The 18195-nt window shown below is 42.1% G+C and overlaps 1 protein-coding gene across 8 annotated transcripts in view; it reads left to right on the top strand.

Annotated features, from left to right (window-relative positions):
- Positions 1-17570, top strand: part of KIF13A (kinesin family member 13A) — a 216264-nt gene extending 198694 nt beyond the window's left edge. For 4 of the 8 annotated variants that reach the window (XM_043590738.1, XM_043590739.1, XM_043590743.1 and 1 more), the window contains 6 exons: positions 1131-1178; positions 2254-2365; positions 3544-3695; positions 4177-4281; positions 12273-13061; positions 16038-17570. In XM_043590738.1, the coding sequence (XP_043446673.1) occupies positions 1131-1178; positions 2254-2365; positions 3544-3695; positions 4177-4281; positions 12273-13061; positions 16038-16058 (1227 nt within the window). In that variant the 3' untranslated portion in view covers positions 16059-17570. Of the gene's footprint in view, positions 1-1130; positions 1179-2253; positions 2366-3543; positions 3696-4176; positions 4282-4678; positions 4721-12272; positions 13062-16037 lie in introns of all 8 variants that reach the window. The other 4 variants (XM_043590741.1, XM_043590745.1, XM_043590746.1 and 1 more) reach the window with 2 other exon arrangements.
- The last annotated feature ends 625 nt before the right edge of the window (positions 17571-18195 follow it).

The following is an 18195-nucleotide window of genomic DNA, read 5'->3' on the forward strand; positions in this document are numbered from 1 at the left end:
GAAAAGACTGGTCAAATGCACTGACTTCTACTTAAGTTTCATTGGGGAAGAAAAAATATTGGGATGATAATTCAAATATTATTGGAAATAAAAATGGACAAATCACTACAAACAGAATGGAGATTTAGACAGCATTAAGAGCAAACCATGAATAACGTTATACCAGTAAATGTAAAAGCTTCAACAAAATGGAATTTTCCTACAAAAACCGAATCAAGAAGACGGAAAATCTCAATGGAGTTATCACCATAAATGAAGCCTAAATTCATGGAGAGACAGACTGTGTTCATTGATGGAAGCACACAGTGTCAAAAGAGTTGGCACATCTCCTTAAACTGATCTCTAAATTTCCCACATAATCTCCTATAGGATTTCATAAGCTGACCCTAAAATTGCTATGGAAAAGCAAGTGGAAGGCACACAAACCTTATCTGCAGCCCAGGGTTTCCATGCCTTAGTCTAACTTCTAGAGCGTCTCATAGAAACATAGGATGGGGGCACCTGGCTGGCTGGCTCAGTCGATAGAACACTTGACTCTTGATCTCGCAGTCATGAATTCAAGCCCCATGTTGGATGTAGGGATTACTTAAATAAATAAAGAAACTTAAAAAGAAACATAGGATATATTTAAAACTAAATAATGCCGAAATTGTATACATGTCAATCATTGTGGGGTACAGCTAGAGTGGTACTTAGGGACCGTAACAATAATTTATTTCATTATAGTTTGTAACTGACAAAAATTGGAAGTGGCCTACATATCTATCCAGAATAGAACAAATAAATTATGAGACTAATTAAAAAGACCATGGTAAGATACCACTTTTTTTCATTATAAAAATACGCAAAAATATATATATTATGTGTGCATATAGTAATACTTTTATGTATAAGATGTGCATATATTTTTATGTGTACATCCATTTTATGTATATAAGTAACTATATGAAGCTGGTGTGGGAATAATAAACCCCAAATTGAGGGTAGTTGTTACTCCTGAGGACTGCAGAATAAAGAGGGACGTGAGAAGGTCATACAGGTTTCAATTGTAAATGCGACACTACATTTCTATATATGTAGTTTATGTTACACATATGAACTACGTTGATAAAACCATTGCTCTCTTATAGGTCTCCTCCAGCCGACCAGACCTTTCCGGCTTTGATGAAGATGATAAGGTGTGCACTTACCATGGCTAGATTATTAACAGAATCTAAGTCTGAAAATTTAGGATATCCTGGTGTTTTGAAAATCTCAGGATTTCCTATCTCAATCTTATTCAGATTATTGTCTCTACATGTCCATTTCCAAGTTCAAATAGTGGATATGAAATTGCTGTGCACTCAGTGTTACGTTGTAAGTTAGCATATTTGCCGTATCAAGCTAATACTACACATAATTGAATATCTGTGTGTTAACGGGTCTAACTCAATGCTTTAAGAAGGTATTATATCTACCCTAGCAAAATCAAAATTATTTCAAGTAGGTAAAATTGGGGATTTAAAATTAAGGACATATTACAACATCACCTTACTCAGCAAATATTTCTTGGAACATATATTGTATATATGTCCCTATGCCAGGGCCTAAGTGATTCAAAGAATAGAAGCACAGATTATGCCCTCAAGAAGTTTAAAATCTAGTCTTTAGCGGCAGCCAACTCCTGAGAAGTTGGAGTAAGATTAAATAAATTTATATGATACATACAAGTTTTCTCTCTCTAGTATACCCATATCTTATGCCAGTTTGATACTTTTAAATCTCAGGCATATGGAGTAGAGTAACCATACCACCTAGTATGTCTGGGGCAATCCCAGTGTATGCCTGCTACCCAGGCAAAATTATCAGTGGAACCATTTCACCCTGAAAAGTGTTTCATTGTGGTCTTTAAATTACCCAGTCATCCTAGATAACGCACCAAATTTATAAAAGTGGCTGCCTCTGGGGAGGAAGGAAAATGAATGGGACCTTAGAGGTTCAGGAGGGGATTTTACTCTGTTCATAATGATTTTATTAAGTCTTGAACAAACATGATACAGGATTAACATTAACACTCTAGCTGTATCTTGGGTATGACAGCATTGGTCATGTTATTCAGCCATTCATACTTTTCTATATGTTGGAAATATTTTACAATAAAAATAAGGAAGCGCACATACTGCCTTTAAAAATTAGAACAAAACTCAAATCTGGGCTTCATTTCTCATTTTTAAAGGAACTGAATTGCAGTTAACCCATGTCTTTTCCTTGTAGGGTTGGTTAGAGAACCAATTAGACATGTCTAACTACAGCTCCAGTTACCAAGATATAGCCTGTTATGGAACTTTACCCAGGGATTCGCCTCGAAGGAGTAAAGAAAGTAGTGGTGAGATTGTTTTTCCATGTTCTTTCTTTATAATTTCTAGGAAAAGCATGGGGCGGGGGGATCCTTTTGTAAGTGGCATATAATAAGATAGGAACTTGAAATTCTTAGTGGGCTGGATGTTTCTAAACTGTCTTCTTGAATAGAATATGTCACGTTCACTTATTTGATTTCTTTTTGCTTTGTAGCCATTATATCTTCCAGATAATAATAATAATCGGCTTTTTGTGTAGCACGTTAGAATTTTCAAATCCTTTTTCCCACATCATTTCCTGAATTTGAAGTCAGTTTTGAGATGCACACAAATCTTATTACATTATGGTTAGACTTCATTCTTTACCAAAAGACTATCTACCCGTGTGATGTTTTTGTGCTCAAAAGATTTTTACAAGAAATTTTTGATTCCCCGAGCGGTTCCAAAAATGATACCAGAAATGAGGTTGATCGGTGACAGCATTATTCCTTAACTGTGTAATCTTCCAGTGCCCTGAGAGGAACAGCATTCTCTGAATACGTAAATCAGCTTATATTTTACCTACTAAATGACACTGTACCAGAGAATTGGGAAGAAAATACAGGAGGAGGAAAAGAGGCCCTAAACGGCCAGAAATTAGTGAAAGCAGGAAAGAGGAATTGTTCCTCAGCCATATGGAGCCAGGGTGGCTTGGGAGAGAAGGGGCTTGCAAGAAAATTTATACAGGATCCATTCATTGAATGTTTATTGAGCCTCTACTTGCTATATGCAGTGAAAGATACAAAAAGGTACCATTCTAGATCCTAAATTCTAACTGTGGAATGAGATACATGGAAAATTAGATAATAAATGATAAAGAGCCCAAATGCATGTATGGACAATAGCGTCCAGGAATTCGGAGCATTGGAAAATCAGCATGAGTTGAAATCGCTCTAATAGGTGGTGCTTCAAGCTGGATCTTGAAAAGAAGGTAGAAAATTTAGTTTCTGCTTTCTTCGATGCCGCCCAGTCCTTTGATGACTCTTTGTGACTCGGTAGATACATCTCCATTCTTGCCCACGTCTGTTTGAATCGTTAGCCAAATATCAGCATGTTAATTTCTTTGTTACACCAGATCCTCCTCCTCTGGCTAGGTGATGACTGTGCTTCCTGTGCGCTGGTTAAAGTGCTCTGTGCCTGTGAATTCATGCCTGTTTGTCCTTCCCAGGTTGTACATCCGAGAACCCTCACGCCTTAACAGTCAGTCCTTTTAAAGCATTCTCTCCCCAGCCGCCAAAGTTTTTCAAACCCCTGATGCCTGTAAAAGAGGAGCATAAGAAAAGGATAGCTCTTGAAGCGAGGCCTCTTCTAAGCCAGGAGGTAAGTACCAGAGTTCTCTGTACCGCATAAAAAAGAACAGAATTGTGTTGCCTGGGGAGCAGCGACAGTGTGCATTAACAAGCTGGGCGCTGCGTGTAGACACGTGTGGGTCACCCAGGGTCATGGGGGAACTTGTTGTGTGTTGTTATTGCTGTTATTTTCTTTCTGCTTACGGCTTTTCAAAGTATTTTTTTTTAACGTTCCATGTGAGAAAGATGTTCCCTAGGTGTTTGGAAAATAGTATGGGCTTTTTTTTTTTTTTTTTTTTAATTTGATAAAACCAGTTACGCTATTTGCCATTAGTCTGTGTAGTCTTGTCAGACTTCATCAGTGGTTTTAACTTCGGCCTGCGAAATCTCCGCACTACTCCTGTGGAATACAAGTGTTTGTGTTGCTTTGCTAACTTGCACGTACTTAACCGTGTATTTCGGCTGTCGGCGTCTTCTGTGTGTGATGCATCTGTGTGTCTTAACCTTTGCAGAGCATGCCTCCACCTCAGCCACATAACCCTGGCTGCATTGTGCCCTCGGGAAGCAATGGCAGCAACATGCTACTAGAGCACAATAGCAAACGTGAGAAGAAGATTGTAAGTTCCAGAACCATTTCTGTCGTATTGCCTGGTGGTGGGTTTTAAGGCCCTTTCACAGACAATCATCCAAATCCTTTAAGAAGAAATTAAGATAATGTATTGGGTCTTTCTCTCTCTCTTTTTTTTTCTTTTAAGAAAACAATGTGATGACTGGTACTGAAATGTTGCATGAATGTGGCCATGACCTTTGATTCTTCTAAGTGTTCGTTCTATTTTATTTATTTATTTATTTATTTATTTATTTATTTATTTATTTAATTTATTTGCTTAGTATCAACTTGCTTAGAAAAAGGGGAAAAGGCACTCTTACTGATTCTAGTCTTTGAAAAGGGTAACAAAGAGATCGCTTTAACTGATTCTGGATCTTTCTAATGTGTCTCTGCATACTGCCCAGATTCTGAAGTTAATCTACCTAGAGGAGTTGCACTTACTTGCAGTGAGTAATCATGCACTTAGCTGTGGGGATGTTTGAAAGCTCCTTTCGTGTCGCCTGATGCTCCCGCTAAGCTGATTCTGCAGCTTGAAGCCGTGCTGCAAACCCTCACTGCCCCCGTTACCGCCTCAGCACCTCAGGCGGCAAAATAGGTCCCAACCCCCTCAGTGTCAGGCTGGCTCTTGGGATGGCTTATCTGTATTTCAGCCACAGGTAGGTTGAAACTCTGCCTGTAAAATGCCCTTCCCCAGCTCTTGGTTTTCAAATTACACATTTGCAAATCTTTTTTAAGACGCTGTTATACCAGGCACGGGGGATTATATGTGATACCTCAATTTAAAAATCAAACTGTAGGGTGCCTGGGCGGCTCAGTCGGTTAAGCGTCTGACACTTGGTTTCAGCTCAGGTCATGATATCACGGTTTGTGGGTTCAAGCCCCGCATCAGGCTCTGCACTGATGGTGTGGAGCCTGCTTGGGATTCTCTCTCTCCCTCTCTCTGCTCCTCCCCTGCTCATGCTCTCTCAAAATAAATAAACTTAAAAAAAACAAAATAAAAAACAAACTGTATTCCCAGACCTGGAAACAGTTTTCTTGTGTCTGAGCTTTCACTCTCCTGTGGCTTCCTGGGCTTTGAAAAAGTAAAGCAGCTTGGAACAAGACAGAGCTGGTTGGTGTTTCCATCTGAGGACAGTCTGATCCGTGGGCAGCCCGTGGGAGGTTTCCTTTCCCAGCTGCACATGTCAGACCTGGTCCAAAGACTCCGGGGTGTGAGGTCCTCTAAAGGTTCTAAAATGGGCTCCTGCTGCTCACTGTGTGAACCTAACAGGAACTTAACCCGGAATGCAGTTGGCCATGCACCTGCATGCTTGGAGAGCTCACAGGCCTTAGGAAATGACCTTCTCATTCCTCCTGTCTGTGGAGGACAGAAGAAAAGGCACCATTTCCCCCTCCCCTCTGTCACTCTCCCCACCGTTGCTTCTGTGTTCTCCCTGCCCCTCAGTCCCAAGTCTCCACCATAGTTCCTGCTGGAAAAGAGGGTGAACATCAACACCTGCCCCTACATCTCTAAATCCTAATATGTTGCTCATTCACTTACTTGACCTCCCTGCTTAATTAATAAGGCTGCAGCATGGGCTGAAAAGGCCAAGTAGCTAGCTCATGACCCCTGCAAACTCTCTGGCTCTCTGGCTGGTTGGATCTGTTGGATGATGTGGAACCTACCACCATGATGCATGGGTAGTAAATTTAAACTTCTTGTAACAATCCATTCTGGTAGAACACACCATCAGGAGACTGCTGGATGACCCTTCTGGGACTACCCAGCAGATGGTTTCACTGTTGATAGAGTTTGCCTCTTCATTATTTTCTTTACTTTCCTTGTATTATTTTTACATAAAACCCATTTCAGGACTTTTAGCTAGCAGAGGGTAGGATGGAACTGGCTTCTCTTAACCCAGCAACTCTCAAGCAGCACTTAGCCTCTGTGTGGTTGCATGCACCTTGAAGTCTACTGAGTAGGGTTTGAGGGTACCATTTTAATTGCTGGAAACTTGAGAGAATGACCTCTACTCTCCTTAGAAATCTGGCACCAAACAATAATGACAAAATCTTTAAAAAAGGAGAAAGAGGGGTTCCTGGGTGGCACAATCAGTTGAGCATCCAACTTTGGCTCAGGTCATGATTTCACAGTTCATGAGTTCGAGCCCTGCATCGGGCTCCATGCTGACAGTGCAGAGCCTGCTTGGGATTCTCTCTCTCTCCCTCTCTCTGTGCTCCTCCCCAACTCAAGATCTCTCCTTCCCACCTCTGTCTCATATATATATATATATATTTTTTGTTTGTTTGTTTGTTTGTTTGTTTTGTTTTGTTTTCTTTTGTTTTTTAAGAGAAAGAGGGGTTCTTGACTGCTTAGTCAGAAGAGCATACGACTCCCAATCTTGGGGTCATGACTTTGAGCCCCACATTGGATGTAGAAACTATTTAAATAAATAAAACTTTTTTTTAAAAGTTTTTTCAATAAAAAAAAAAGAGAAAGAAATCTGTCTCTGCCTCGTCATCTCTGAAACTATTGAACTGCTTGATTTATTTCAGATAGTTCTGGCTTTTCCAGGATGTTGTGGTAGATTTTAAGGGTATTGCTTGATCTGAGGTTCTAATTCTCTGTGGGAAGCTTTCATTTTATTTCTCCTCTTACAAATGGACATACACTGCTTTATCCTTTTGTTTCCCATTCACTCTCTTTCCTTTTACACTCTTGAAAAATCCGAGGGTGAATCAGTGGTTTGGTCTCATCAATGGAGTTTGAAATAATTTCTGATAGTTTCAAATAGAATGTAGTTACATATAGCTAGCCTTGATTCTTTTATTTAAAAAAAATTTTTTTTAAGTTCATTTATTTTGAGAGAGAGTGCTTGCACGCAAGCAGGAGAGCAGCAGGGAGAGAGAGAATTCCAAGCAGGCTCTGCACCACCAGTACGGAGCCTGATGTGGGGCTCAAACCCACAAACTGTGAGATCATGACGTGAGCCAAAATCAAGAGGCGGATGCTTAACAGACTGAGCCTACTCAGACTCAGCCTACTGAGGCTTGATTCTTTTTTTTTATTTTTATTTTTTTTTTTCAACGTTTATTTATTTTTGGGACAGAGAGAGACAGAGCATGAACGGGGGAGGGGCAGAGAGAGAGGGAGACACAGAATCGGAAACAGGCTCCAGGCTCTGAGCCATCAGCCCAGAGCCTGACGCGGGGCTCGAACTCACGGACCGTGAGATCGTGACCTGGCTGAAGTCGGACGCTTAACCGACTGCGCCACCCAGGCGCCCCTGAGGCTTGATTCTTAAAGCACAGTGTGTTGTCTGATCAATTTGGGAAGATACACAAATGTACTTCATGTCTTGTTTAAATAACATAAAGGCAAAAACATGCCTTTGGAGTCTATCTTTTTAAGTCATTAAGCAGAGAGAAGATTAGAAAGGAAATCACTTCTCCCTCTCTTGGGTCTTGCATAGACAGCATATAGTTTATTTCTCCGTTTTACAGATGAGGGTCATGCCCAAAGTCTCGCGATTAATGACAGCATAAGAACAAAGGCTCCGTCATCCCTCAGCACAATTGGGCTGACCCCAAGGACTCCAGGTGCTCCCCCAAATAGTACAGTTTTAGTTGCCCTGCTGCTGCTGTTTCTAAAAAAGGCTGCCCGCCTTTTAGTACCATGGACAGAAGTACTGGGGCCCTAGGCTGATACAGTCCTTCTGAAAAGAGACCATCTCCCTGTGTGGACAACATAGACCCCATTCCATGTGGAAGTAAAAGTGACTTTGATCAAGTGAAACTCCTTGCCAAGAGTCACTGCTTTAATGTGGGTTATGATCCCTTCTTAAAAGTCAAGGTATGTTGTCTATAGGTAAATATCAGCTGCATGAACTGAATTGCAAAAATCAAATCATGAAGACTGTAGCTATAGAGAGACTTGAGAACTTGACTCCATGCTTCACTTTTGGGCAGGATTTTAAACCTTGTTGTCCTTAAGACATAGTAGGAAGGTGCTTAGCTTAGTCTCCTTGAAGATACAACGATAAATATTTCTGGAGTAGAAAGTCTGTCTAACCAAATTCCCTTATGGCACAGTTTAAGCCAATTTTAAGTCCTGTTTTTTCTCCTTGAAGGCAATAACTCAATAAGCCTTCAGTCTGGTTTACATGTTGGGAAATGTTTAATCTCTACTGAGTTTTCTTTTTCATTTTTGAAATAACTTGCCCCAACTCCTCTAGCCTCTCTCTTTGGGTCATTCCCCTCCCCCAGTCCCATCCCAGGTGCAACACTATGGACTGATCCCTATTTGAACTTAATCTCTTGGTGGTTTTGTAGACTCTTCAGTTTTATTAAGCTCCTTCTAGTCCTTTAGGAATAACTTTTTATCTTTGTGAGTTTGATAAATGTGTACCTGTTTCTACACAGTAAACTATGATTGAATATTTCATTCAGCAAAGTTGTGTTTTAGGGTGACAGGTCTTTCCTCGGTCTTGAGAAGACATAACTTCAGGCATAAAAAGGGCTCCAAGTTACTAATTCTCATATTAAGATTTGTTTTCTTTTCAACAACTAACTTTTCAGTAATTAATTGCATCAGAGATTCTGGGGCTTGGGGAATTATATTTCTTTGCCAGCTTCAGTCAAAAGGAAATATAAAGGTGGGGGGAGGCACTTGGGTGACTCAGTCAGTAAAGAATGCAACTCTTGATTTTGGGGTCGTGAGTTTGAGCCCCACATTGGGTGTAGAGCTTACTTACAAAAAAAGAAAGAAAGAAATCTAAGGATACAAACACTAGAAATTCAATTTTGAGTCTAAACATGTCAAGTAGAGGGACATCTGGATGGCTCAGTCAGTTAAGCATCTGACTTTTGGGGAGCCTGGGTTGCTCAGTTGATTAAGCATCTGACTTTGGCTCAGATCATGATCCCATGGTTCGTGGGTTCTAGCCCCATGTCAGTCTCTGTGCTGACAGCTCAGAGCCTGGAACCTGCTTCAGATTCTGTGTCTCCCTCTCTGCTCTGCCCTCCCCTGTTCAGACTTGCGTGTGCACACACGCTCTCTCTCAAAAATAAACATTAAAAAAAAAAATTAAAAAAAAAGAAAACAACCAACTCTTGATCTTGGGTCAGGTCATGATCTCATGGTTCATAAGATGGAGCCCCACATGAGGCTCTGTGTTGACACTGAAGAGCCTTCTTGAGATTTTCTCTCTCCCTCTCTCTCTGTCCCTTCCCTGATCACGCGCACTCTCTCTCTCTCTCACGCTCTTGCTCTCTCAAAATAAATAAACTTAAAAAAAATAAAAGAAAAAAACAAATAAACATGTCAAGTAGAGAATCAATAAAATACGGGCAAAAGCCACTGATTGAATTCTGTCTAATCTTTGCTCCTTTCCAAACATTCCCCCTCTCCCCCTTTTTTAATAATGCTACTTGATTTAGAATGTAGCCTAAAATAAGGTGGCGAGATTAGTGTTGCCAAAAATTTTGTTTTGCTAATTTTCTGGAATTTTTACCAGTGATATTTGATACTCATTCACCTTTGTTTTTTGGGTTTTTTTGTTTTTTTAGTTTATTTATTTTTGAGAGAGAAAGTGCAAGTGGGGGAGGGGCAGAGAGCGAGGGAGAGAATGAATCCTGAGCAGGCTCTGTGCTGTCAGTGCAGAGCCTGATTCTGGGCTCAAACTCACCAACTTCGAGATCATGACCTGAGCCAAAGTTGGACGCTCAACCAACTGAGCCACTCAGGTACCCCTCACCTTTGATTAATAGCCATGGAATTAAGACAGCTGATGCTTTTGTATAATTTATATTCAAGTTATTTTAAAATCTAAGGAACACTCATAGAGAAACTTCCCTGCTCATTTGGTATCTTCTGAACCTGAGAGGTTTGCTAAAAGGGCTGTTGCCATTTGAATTTTAAAGAAATGTTTGGAAAGAAATTAAGAAACACATTGTTTTCTGTTCAAAATTTAAAATCAATTTTAATTGTTATACCTAATTATAATTTTTGAGTTATACAGCTTTTGAGTATTTTATATATGTTATATATATGTATATATATAATAAATATATAAATAAATATAGATCTAGCACAAGAAAAAGGAAAAATAGGAAAATATTTCCTCTTTAAAGTACAGTGAATTAATTTAATGTATAAGGCCAATAAAATAATTGTTACTTCTGCCAGATGGCATTTTACATTTTGATAAAAAGATATATTCTTAATCATATATGTCAAGGAAAAGCGACCATATGTTTTTAAACACTTCCAAATTGTCATTTAACTTAAAAGGCACTACTGATGTTGCCATAATTTTTTTTGGTGATGTGGCCTAAGTATCCTTTGTGTCAATAAAATGTAATAATCTCAAGTAAAAAGAAAAAAAAAACAACTAAGAAGCACTCAAGACTATTAAGGTATTGATTTAGCCATTTAGCATCTTACGCAAAAGAAATTATTATTGTAAAATTCAGTCGATGAAATTTATGTTAATTTGTGAACTGCCATCTCCCATATCCTTCAAGCATGTTCTTCTTCCCCTTCCCTATCCCCTCTCTCTCCTCAACCTTTTGAAATGATACTTTAATGAGTAAGGTTAACGTTTTGGTTCCAGGTTTTTACAGTCTCCTTGCTTTTATACTGAATGAAATTTCCATCCACCAAAACAGGGTCCAGGATAGTTCTAAGAGCAAGGACCCAAAATCCTAACTCCATGAGGGCAGGAACCATGCCTGGTTTTGTTCAATGTTAGTATTCCCAGTTCTTGGGACAAGCATACAGTGGATGCTTGATGAATACTCGTAGAATGAAAGGCATGTTTTCAGAGACGAGGAATATTTGTTTATGAGGTTAATTAGAAATGACTAGATTGTGTTATCATTTTTTTCTTTTTAAAAGCTCTACATCCAACGTGGGGCTTGCACTCATGACCTCAAGATCAAGAACTGCATGCTCTACTGACTGAGCCAGCCAGGCGCTCCTTGTCATTTACATCTACATGTTTTATGTTGGTTTCCTTCAAATACAAAAGAGACAGACTGGGAAATGGAGAATACCCACTTCTGCATATATACCAGTCTTCACAAACAGAATTCTAAAGCTACTTGACAAAGGAGATTTTCATTTAAATCTCAGTACCTTCCTCATCTCTGGCCAAATCCTCTATCCACGCTTCTCCAAAACCCTAAAAAGCGTTCATCATTAGACCGACTGTTAGTATTTTACAACCTTACAGCTTTTAGTGTAACACCAGCAATGGGTGTTGAAATCATGCTCGTTGGCCCTTTCACTGTTGGGATCTTTATTTTACTGCCCTCCCTCCCCATAAAATAGCTCAGAAACCTTATACAAATTACCTTGCTTACCTGCGCTTGGCTTCCCAAAGCAAGGATTGTAAGAACAAACGAAGCGGCACGTCTTCTCTGCCCCTGGCTGTCCCTCTCCTCATTTAATTAGCAAAGGGAAATCATCACAACTGAAAACTAATCATCAATTAAAATGAATGAAGAGTCCACTGCACTTAAACCAGGGAAGGAAACATTTCTAATTAGCAGGGAGTGAGCGCAGAATAAATAAATCTCCTACGTATTAGGTGGGTTTATGCTCACGGATCTCTGAGAGTATTGTACTTGGGTCCACCGTAGGTGACAAGATTTAACCAAACTCAGGAACACTACACATGTGAATGCCTTTAATAGGAATGTATTTAAAACTTGTCTCGGGGCGCCTGGGTGGCGCAGTCGGTTAAGCGTCCGACTTCAGCCAGGTCACGATCTCGCGGTCCGGGAGTTCGAGCCCCGCGTCAGGCTCTGGGCTGATGGCTCGGAGCCTGGAGCCTGCTTCCGATTCTGTGTCTCCCTCTCTCTCTGCCCCTCCCCCGTTCAAGCTCTGTCTCTCTCTGTCCCAAAAATAAATAAACGTTGAAAAAAAAAATTTTTTTTTTTAAAATAAATAAAACTTGTCTCAACAATAAAGTCGCCATAAGGAGCTAATGAGTGACTTTTGCTTCGTTACTATAGGACTCTGAGGAGGAGGAAAATGATCTGGAAGCTCTTAACAGGAAGCTGATAAGTTCACAGCCTTATGTGCCCGTGGAGTTTGCAGACTTCAGTGTTTACAATGCCAGCTTGGAGAACAGGGAGTGGTTTTCTTCGAAAGTAGATTTGGTGAACTCAAGGGTCCTGGAGAAAGAAGTGTCCCGTAGCCCTACCACCAGCAGTATTACCAGTGGCTACTTTTCCCACAGTGCCTCCAACGCCACTCTGTCCGACATGGCGGTCCCTTCCAGTGACAGCTCGGACCAGCTAGCCATTCAGACAAAGGATACAGACTCCAGTGAGCATTACGGACCGTCCCTCGGGCATGATTTCAGGCCGTCCTCAAACAAAGAGTTGACAGAACTAGAAAGAGGCTTGCTTAAAGAGAAGATAATTATGGTGCCACTCAAGGAAAACAGTGCCTTAGCCAAAGGGAGCCCATCACCCCAAAGCATCCCTGAGAAAAACTCCAAATCCCTCTGTAGGACTGACTCCTGTTCAGGGCAGGATGCCTGCTCCAGCCGAAATGGCCAACCAGTCAGAGAATTTTGCCCCAGGGAAGTGACCATAGAGCACACCACAGATATCCTTGAGGACCATTCTTTCACAGAGTTTATGGGTGTGTCTGATGGGAAAGATTTTGACGGATTGACGGATTCTTCTGGAGAGCTTTCAAGTAGAAGAAACCTACCCAATAAAATGGACAGGAAGAGTATCTCAGATGGGCCGCAGGGCCCTGCCCAGCTGCATTCCTCAGCAGAGAATGAACAGGTAATAAATTCCAGAGGCAGTCCTCTGTGTTCTGTTGGGGAGCCTGCCTGATTGTGCACCGACCCCCAGAGGTGCTTCACCACAGGACTTAGTAGGAGAGGTTCACTCAGATGCTTCTGACGGGGAAGATGGGCCCGCTGGAGCGCAAACTCACTGCTGCCCAGCTGGCTCTGTGCAGTGTCCGATGGATGATGGAATATATGGGACCAGTGGCTTTTTTTTTTATAACTTCTTTAGGTTAATTCATCTATTTTTTATTTATTTTTGAGAGAGACACAGAACATGAGTGGGGAAGGGGCAGGGAGAGGGAGAGAGAGAGAGAGAAAATCTGAAGCAGGCTCCAGGCTCCGCAATGTCAGCACAGAGCCCTTCTTGGAGCTTGAACCCATGACCCATGATCTCATGAGATCATGACCTGACCTGAAGTTGGATGCTTAACCAACTGAGTCACCCAGGTGCCCTGGACCAGTGGCCTTTCTAACAGGCATGTGGGTTGGTGACGAATTAAGCATTCACATGACTAAAGATCATTCAGTCTCATATTCCGTTCCCTGAGATGTCTAATTACTGGCTATCCCAAGGCATTCAGGTAGCATCTACTGTATTTCGTGAAATCTGTGATTTCTGTAATTACTAGATAAACCATTATTTTATGTATCACTGCAAAAAATACTTCCAATGAAACCACATTACATTAGTAAATGTGTAAGACACATCCCAATTTCAGAGGTGTTAAAAAGGGGCGTGGGGGAAGGCATGCATAGTAGAATTGATTAAAAAAACCGTCATTTAGTGCCCATAGGTAAAATCATGTTTGGGGGAAGTATAGGTGAATTCCCAGAAGAGTTGAAGTTTGGGCTTTGGAAGTGACCAGGTTGGTTATAATGTTTAATTTTATAGTTTAATAGTTTAATTTTTTAGTTTAATTCCTAAACTAATGGAACAGAGTGGATGTTTGCTAACACTCGTAAGGAAAATAGCAAATTATATAAATAAGAGATTATCCACTTCTGGGGGCTGGGCTCCTGAGAGCCACCATTTCTTTCCATCCAGGGTCACTGTTTTGGTCCCACACCCCCACTGCAGCTGAGTGAGGGGTATGGGAGGGCCAGAACTTAGCAAAACAAAGAGCAGACAGAACTAGAAAAATAATCTAGAAAGATATGATGCCATTGGTCTTGGCTTTGCTGAGGAAGTTATTCTGGTTTGGTGGCTTTTCCCCCCCGACGAGCTTTACCCCCTTTTCATACTAGCCCTTAACATTTCAGTGTGTAATCACTTACACAGCATACTCCTAAATAAACTGCAAAACCCAGACGGTGATTTCTTGCAATAAAAACAAAAGACTTTCTTCCCCCAACATAAGAATAAAGTTACTTGTTACTGTTCTTTGCCCATGAAACAACGACCCGTTTGTTTAAGAGCCTTTGGCTTCCTTTGCCCTGGTCTTCAGGCAGAATCTGCATTGCTGGCCTGGATCAGCCTTTTGGTCCTTCCTCTGTGAAGTCCAAGGGCTAATTCTAATGTTTCTCAAACCTAAGTGTGCAGCAGACTTCCCAAGAAGTATTGAGGGTGCCTCTTCAAAATTCAGGTTCCCGGGAGCCGCTGCTCTCCTCCGCTGACTCGCTGCTTCAATGCAGTGCAGAGCCGGGGGGTCTGTCTTCAGAGACCCCTCTGCTGCAGTGATAATAGGGGGTGGCCGCGGGCTTACAGAGGAGGAGGAGACAACAATCCCTTCCCCTTGTTCCACTGATTGGATTACGTAGAACCAACAAACGGGAACAGGAGCTGATTTTTGTTTTCAGAGGCTCCACAATAGTGTGTTCCTGCCAAAGATCCTGCCTTTTAAAAGTGGAATTTACAGGGGCGCCTGGGTGGCTCAGTCAGTTGGGCGTCTGACTTTGGCTCAAGTCGTGATCTCACGGTTCGTTGAGTTCAAGCCCCGCATCAGGCTCTGTGCTGACAGCTCCAAGCCTGGAGCCTGCTTCGGATTCTGTGTCTCCCTCTCTCTCTGCCCCTCCCCCACTCACACTCTGTTTCTCTCTCTCTCTCTGTCAAAAATAAACATTTTTTTAAAAAAAGGTTTTTTTAATAAAAACAATAGAAGTGGAATTTACAAAAATATTTGTTGTATCAGAGTAACATGGGATTATGGTGATTTGTTTTAATTTTTTTAATGTTTATTTTTGAGAGAGACAGAGTGTGAGTGGGGAAGGGGCAGAGAGAGAGAGGGAGATACAGAATCCGAAACAGGCTCCAGGCTCTGAGCTGTCAGCACAGAGCCCGATGTGGGGCTCGAACTCGGAAACAGCAAGATCATGACCTAGGCTGAAGTCAGACGCTTAACTGACTGAGCCACCCAGGTGCCCCTGTGTTTTTGTTTTTGTTTTTTATTGCTTTAGTGTTTTTTTTAAATTTTTTTTTTCAACGTTTATTTATTTTTGGGACAGAGAGAGACAAAGCATGAACGGGGGAGGGGCAGAGATAGAGGGAGACACAGAATCGGAAACAGGCTCCAGGCTCTGAGCCATCAGCCCAGAGCCTGACGCAGGGCTCGAACTCACGGACCGCGAGATCGTGACCTGGCTGAAGTCGGACGCTTAACCGACTGCGCCACCCAGGCGCCCCTATTGCTTTAGTGCTTTTGTAATACTCTTTGGTTTTAGTAAGTTGTGACAACACTTTTTTACTTTAACTTTGGGTCTTCTTTCTGTCATCACTTTTGCTAGAAGCTTCACTTCGGGGCAAGGTTTCTCCTTTGTCTAGCGTGAATCCTAGAACAGGATTCCATAATAAAGTGGATCCTGTGGGTCCCTTCAGGGAGAGCCCCTTGAGTGGGTGATGTCTGGCTGTGAATGGGCCCTGTGGGTATGTGGTGTGTGTGTGTGTGTGTGTGTGTGTGTGTGTGTGTGTGTTGGCATTGGCGGGAGGGGGGCGGGGATCAGGAGCTCGAACTCACCAGGGTCTGCATTCCAGGGCAGCGCGAGCACTCGGTGAAAGCAGCCAGCACCTCCCCGCAGGCCACGGCATCTTCCTTGCGGTCTGCCTCGTGAAAGCACCAGCCCCATCTGTAAAACATGCTGCGGCCCAGCCGGGGACCCCAGACCAGCGTGGAGAAGCCAAGCGCTTCGTGGGCCACCTGCCTTCTCCTCCCGAGCTGGGAGAAGCTGGCACTTTGTCACTCGGGGGAATCGGCAGCCTCTGCTTTTTCCGGAAAGCCAGAGAACCGAAAATCCTGGATTGAATTAAGTGGCAGTATTTTTGTTTGCACTTATTACTACACACACCCACTGTGTAGAAACCTCCACAGATTCAAGCGAACTTTATTCTTGTACAATTTTAATCAGTTCTTACTGCAGAATCTGGAGTCCATGCTCTTTTTTTTTTTTATAAATAATATATATGATGTATATGAAATGTATATCTATAGTATGTCTGTTTGGAGACAGACGAGACTGCACACGAAAATGCAGATATGAGTGGTTTCTAGAAAATCATAAGGTACTGGATTTGGTTACAAAACCACTTAGGTAATCTCTTATACATGAGCAGATGAAAAAGACCTGATTGCCTAAGAATGAGGTTGCGAATCCCTCTTTGCAGAAAAGGTTACAGAATGCCGTTCTTTACAACCAAAGAACTTACATAAGACTGAACGTTTTTGCTGTCCCCTCGTTTTGTGTGTACATATATGTCTGACTGTGAGTTTGGTGCCACACTCCTCTGGGCTACCAGGCCACATGTAGCTGTTCTGTGTCCTGTTTCATAAAGCACACTGAAAAATCTCACAGCTATATTCCTTAGTCTTCCACCCGGCCACCGCCTGCTGGTGCGACGTTGTAGGGCAACTGTTGACAATGCCTGGGGCTCCGACTCCAGCCTTCCTTACCCCAGGGTTGTGGTTCGGCCTGGCCGGCAGGGGGAATTCAGAGAGCAGTATTACTGTTAAGAGAACACAAGGACATGCCCGGAGTTGGGTTTGGGGAGGGGAGGGGATGTTGATTTTTGTCTTTTTGTGGTTTTTCGTTTTGGATCGGTAGCTTTCGTCGTGTGGTTTTGCTGTTGTTAATTTTACTTAAATTCTGGGAAACACTGAAGGCATGGGATGAGCTATTAAGTTCACAGGTGCCCGCTTCACCGTGCTCGCAGCAGATGATAGAATGCAGGTGATCCTGCTGTCCACGTCTTCATTGGCAGGGTTCTCCTGGTAACGGAGACGTCGAAGGATTACGCCTGTGGAAATTTTTACAGAAGTACTTTTTGCGCTTGTTCTGTAGATGCCTGTAAAATCGGTGTGGATGTACAGCAATAAATGTGTTGTGGGAGAGGGAGAATGTGTACATTCTCTACGTTTTTCTTTTCAGTTCTTAGCATCAGTCAACGAGTAAGATTTTGGAGACTTTAATGAAAAGCTGCTGTTGATGACTTTTGTGTATAGTGAGCCGACTGTAGTATTCTACTATTGTCTGTTTAAAAAGAAAAAGAACTGTAATTTATATCCCCTTTCAACTTTATTGTATTTAATTGGTACAGATTGTGTGTGTGTGTCCGTGTGTGCGTGTGTGTGTTAGAATACAGACTGTCTAATTCAGATTTTAAAACATCGGTTGTTTGTCTTTAATAACCCTGCCAATTAGCTTCAGATCTAATTTCCCGTATTGGTACGTATATATATATATATGTCTCCGTAGCTTGAAGGATAATAGTAACAGCCAATATTCAATAGTAACAGCCAACCGTACGAGGCACGGTTCTCAGCATTTGAAACATAGCATCTTGCTTAATCCTCACAGCAGCGGATGCCATAGGTGCTGCTGTTACATATTAGGTGTTTGATGATGGAAAACTGAGGTCAGAGGGGTGGGTCAGTGGGACGGCGACAGATCTGGGATTCAGCCCGTGCTTCCATCAGTCTCCTCCCCGTGTTGTGTCTGTGACGTACCATGGAAGAAGAGGCCTCTGATGACAGGGCACCTCCAGAGTACGGAGGGGGCTGTGCTGAGTCTCACGACTTCTGAACTGACCAGCGTGACACCTGCAGCAGACAGAACGAGGGGTGTGGGACGTGTCCCCTGCGCACAGGCGAGTCTTTGAGAGCAAGTAGCAGTGTCCTGCCAACTATGACATAGTGGCT

The sequence above is a fragment of the Prionailurus bengalensis genome, chromosome B2 (genome assembly GCF_016509475.1).
Source record: "Prionailurus bengalensis isolate Pbe53 chromosome B2, Fcat_Pben_1.1_paternal_pri, whole genome shotgun sequence".
NCBI classification, from domain to species: Eukaryota; Metazoa; Chordata; class Mammalia; order Carnivora; family Felidae; genus Prionailurus; species Prionailurus bengalensis.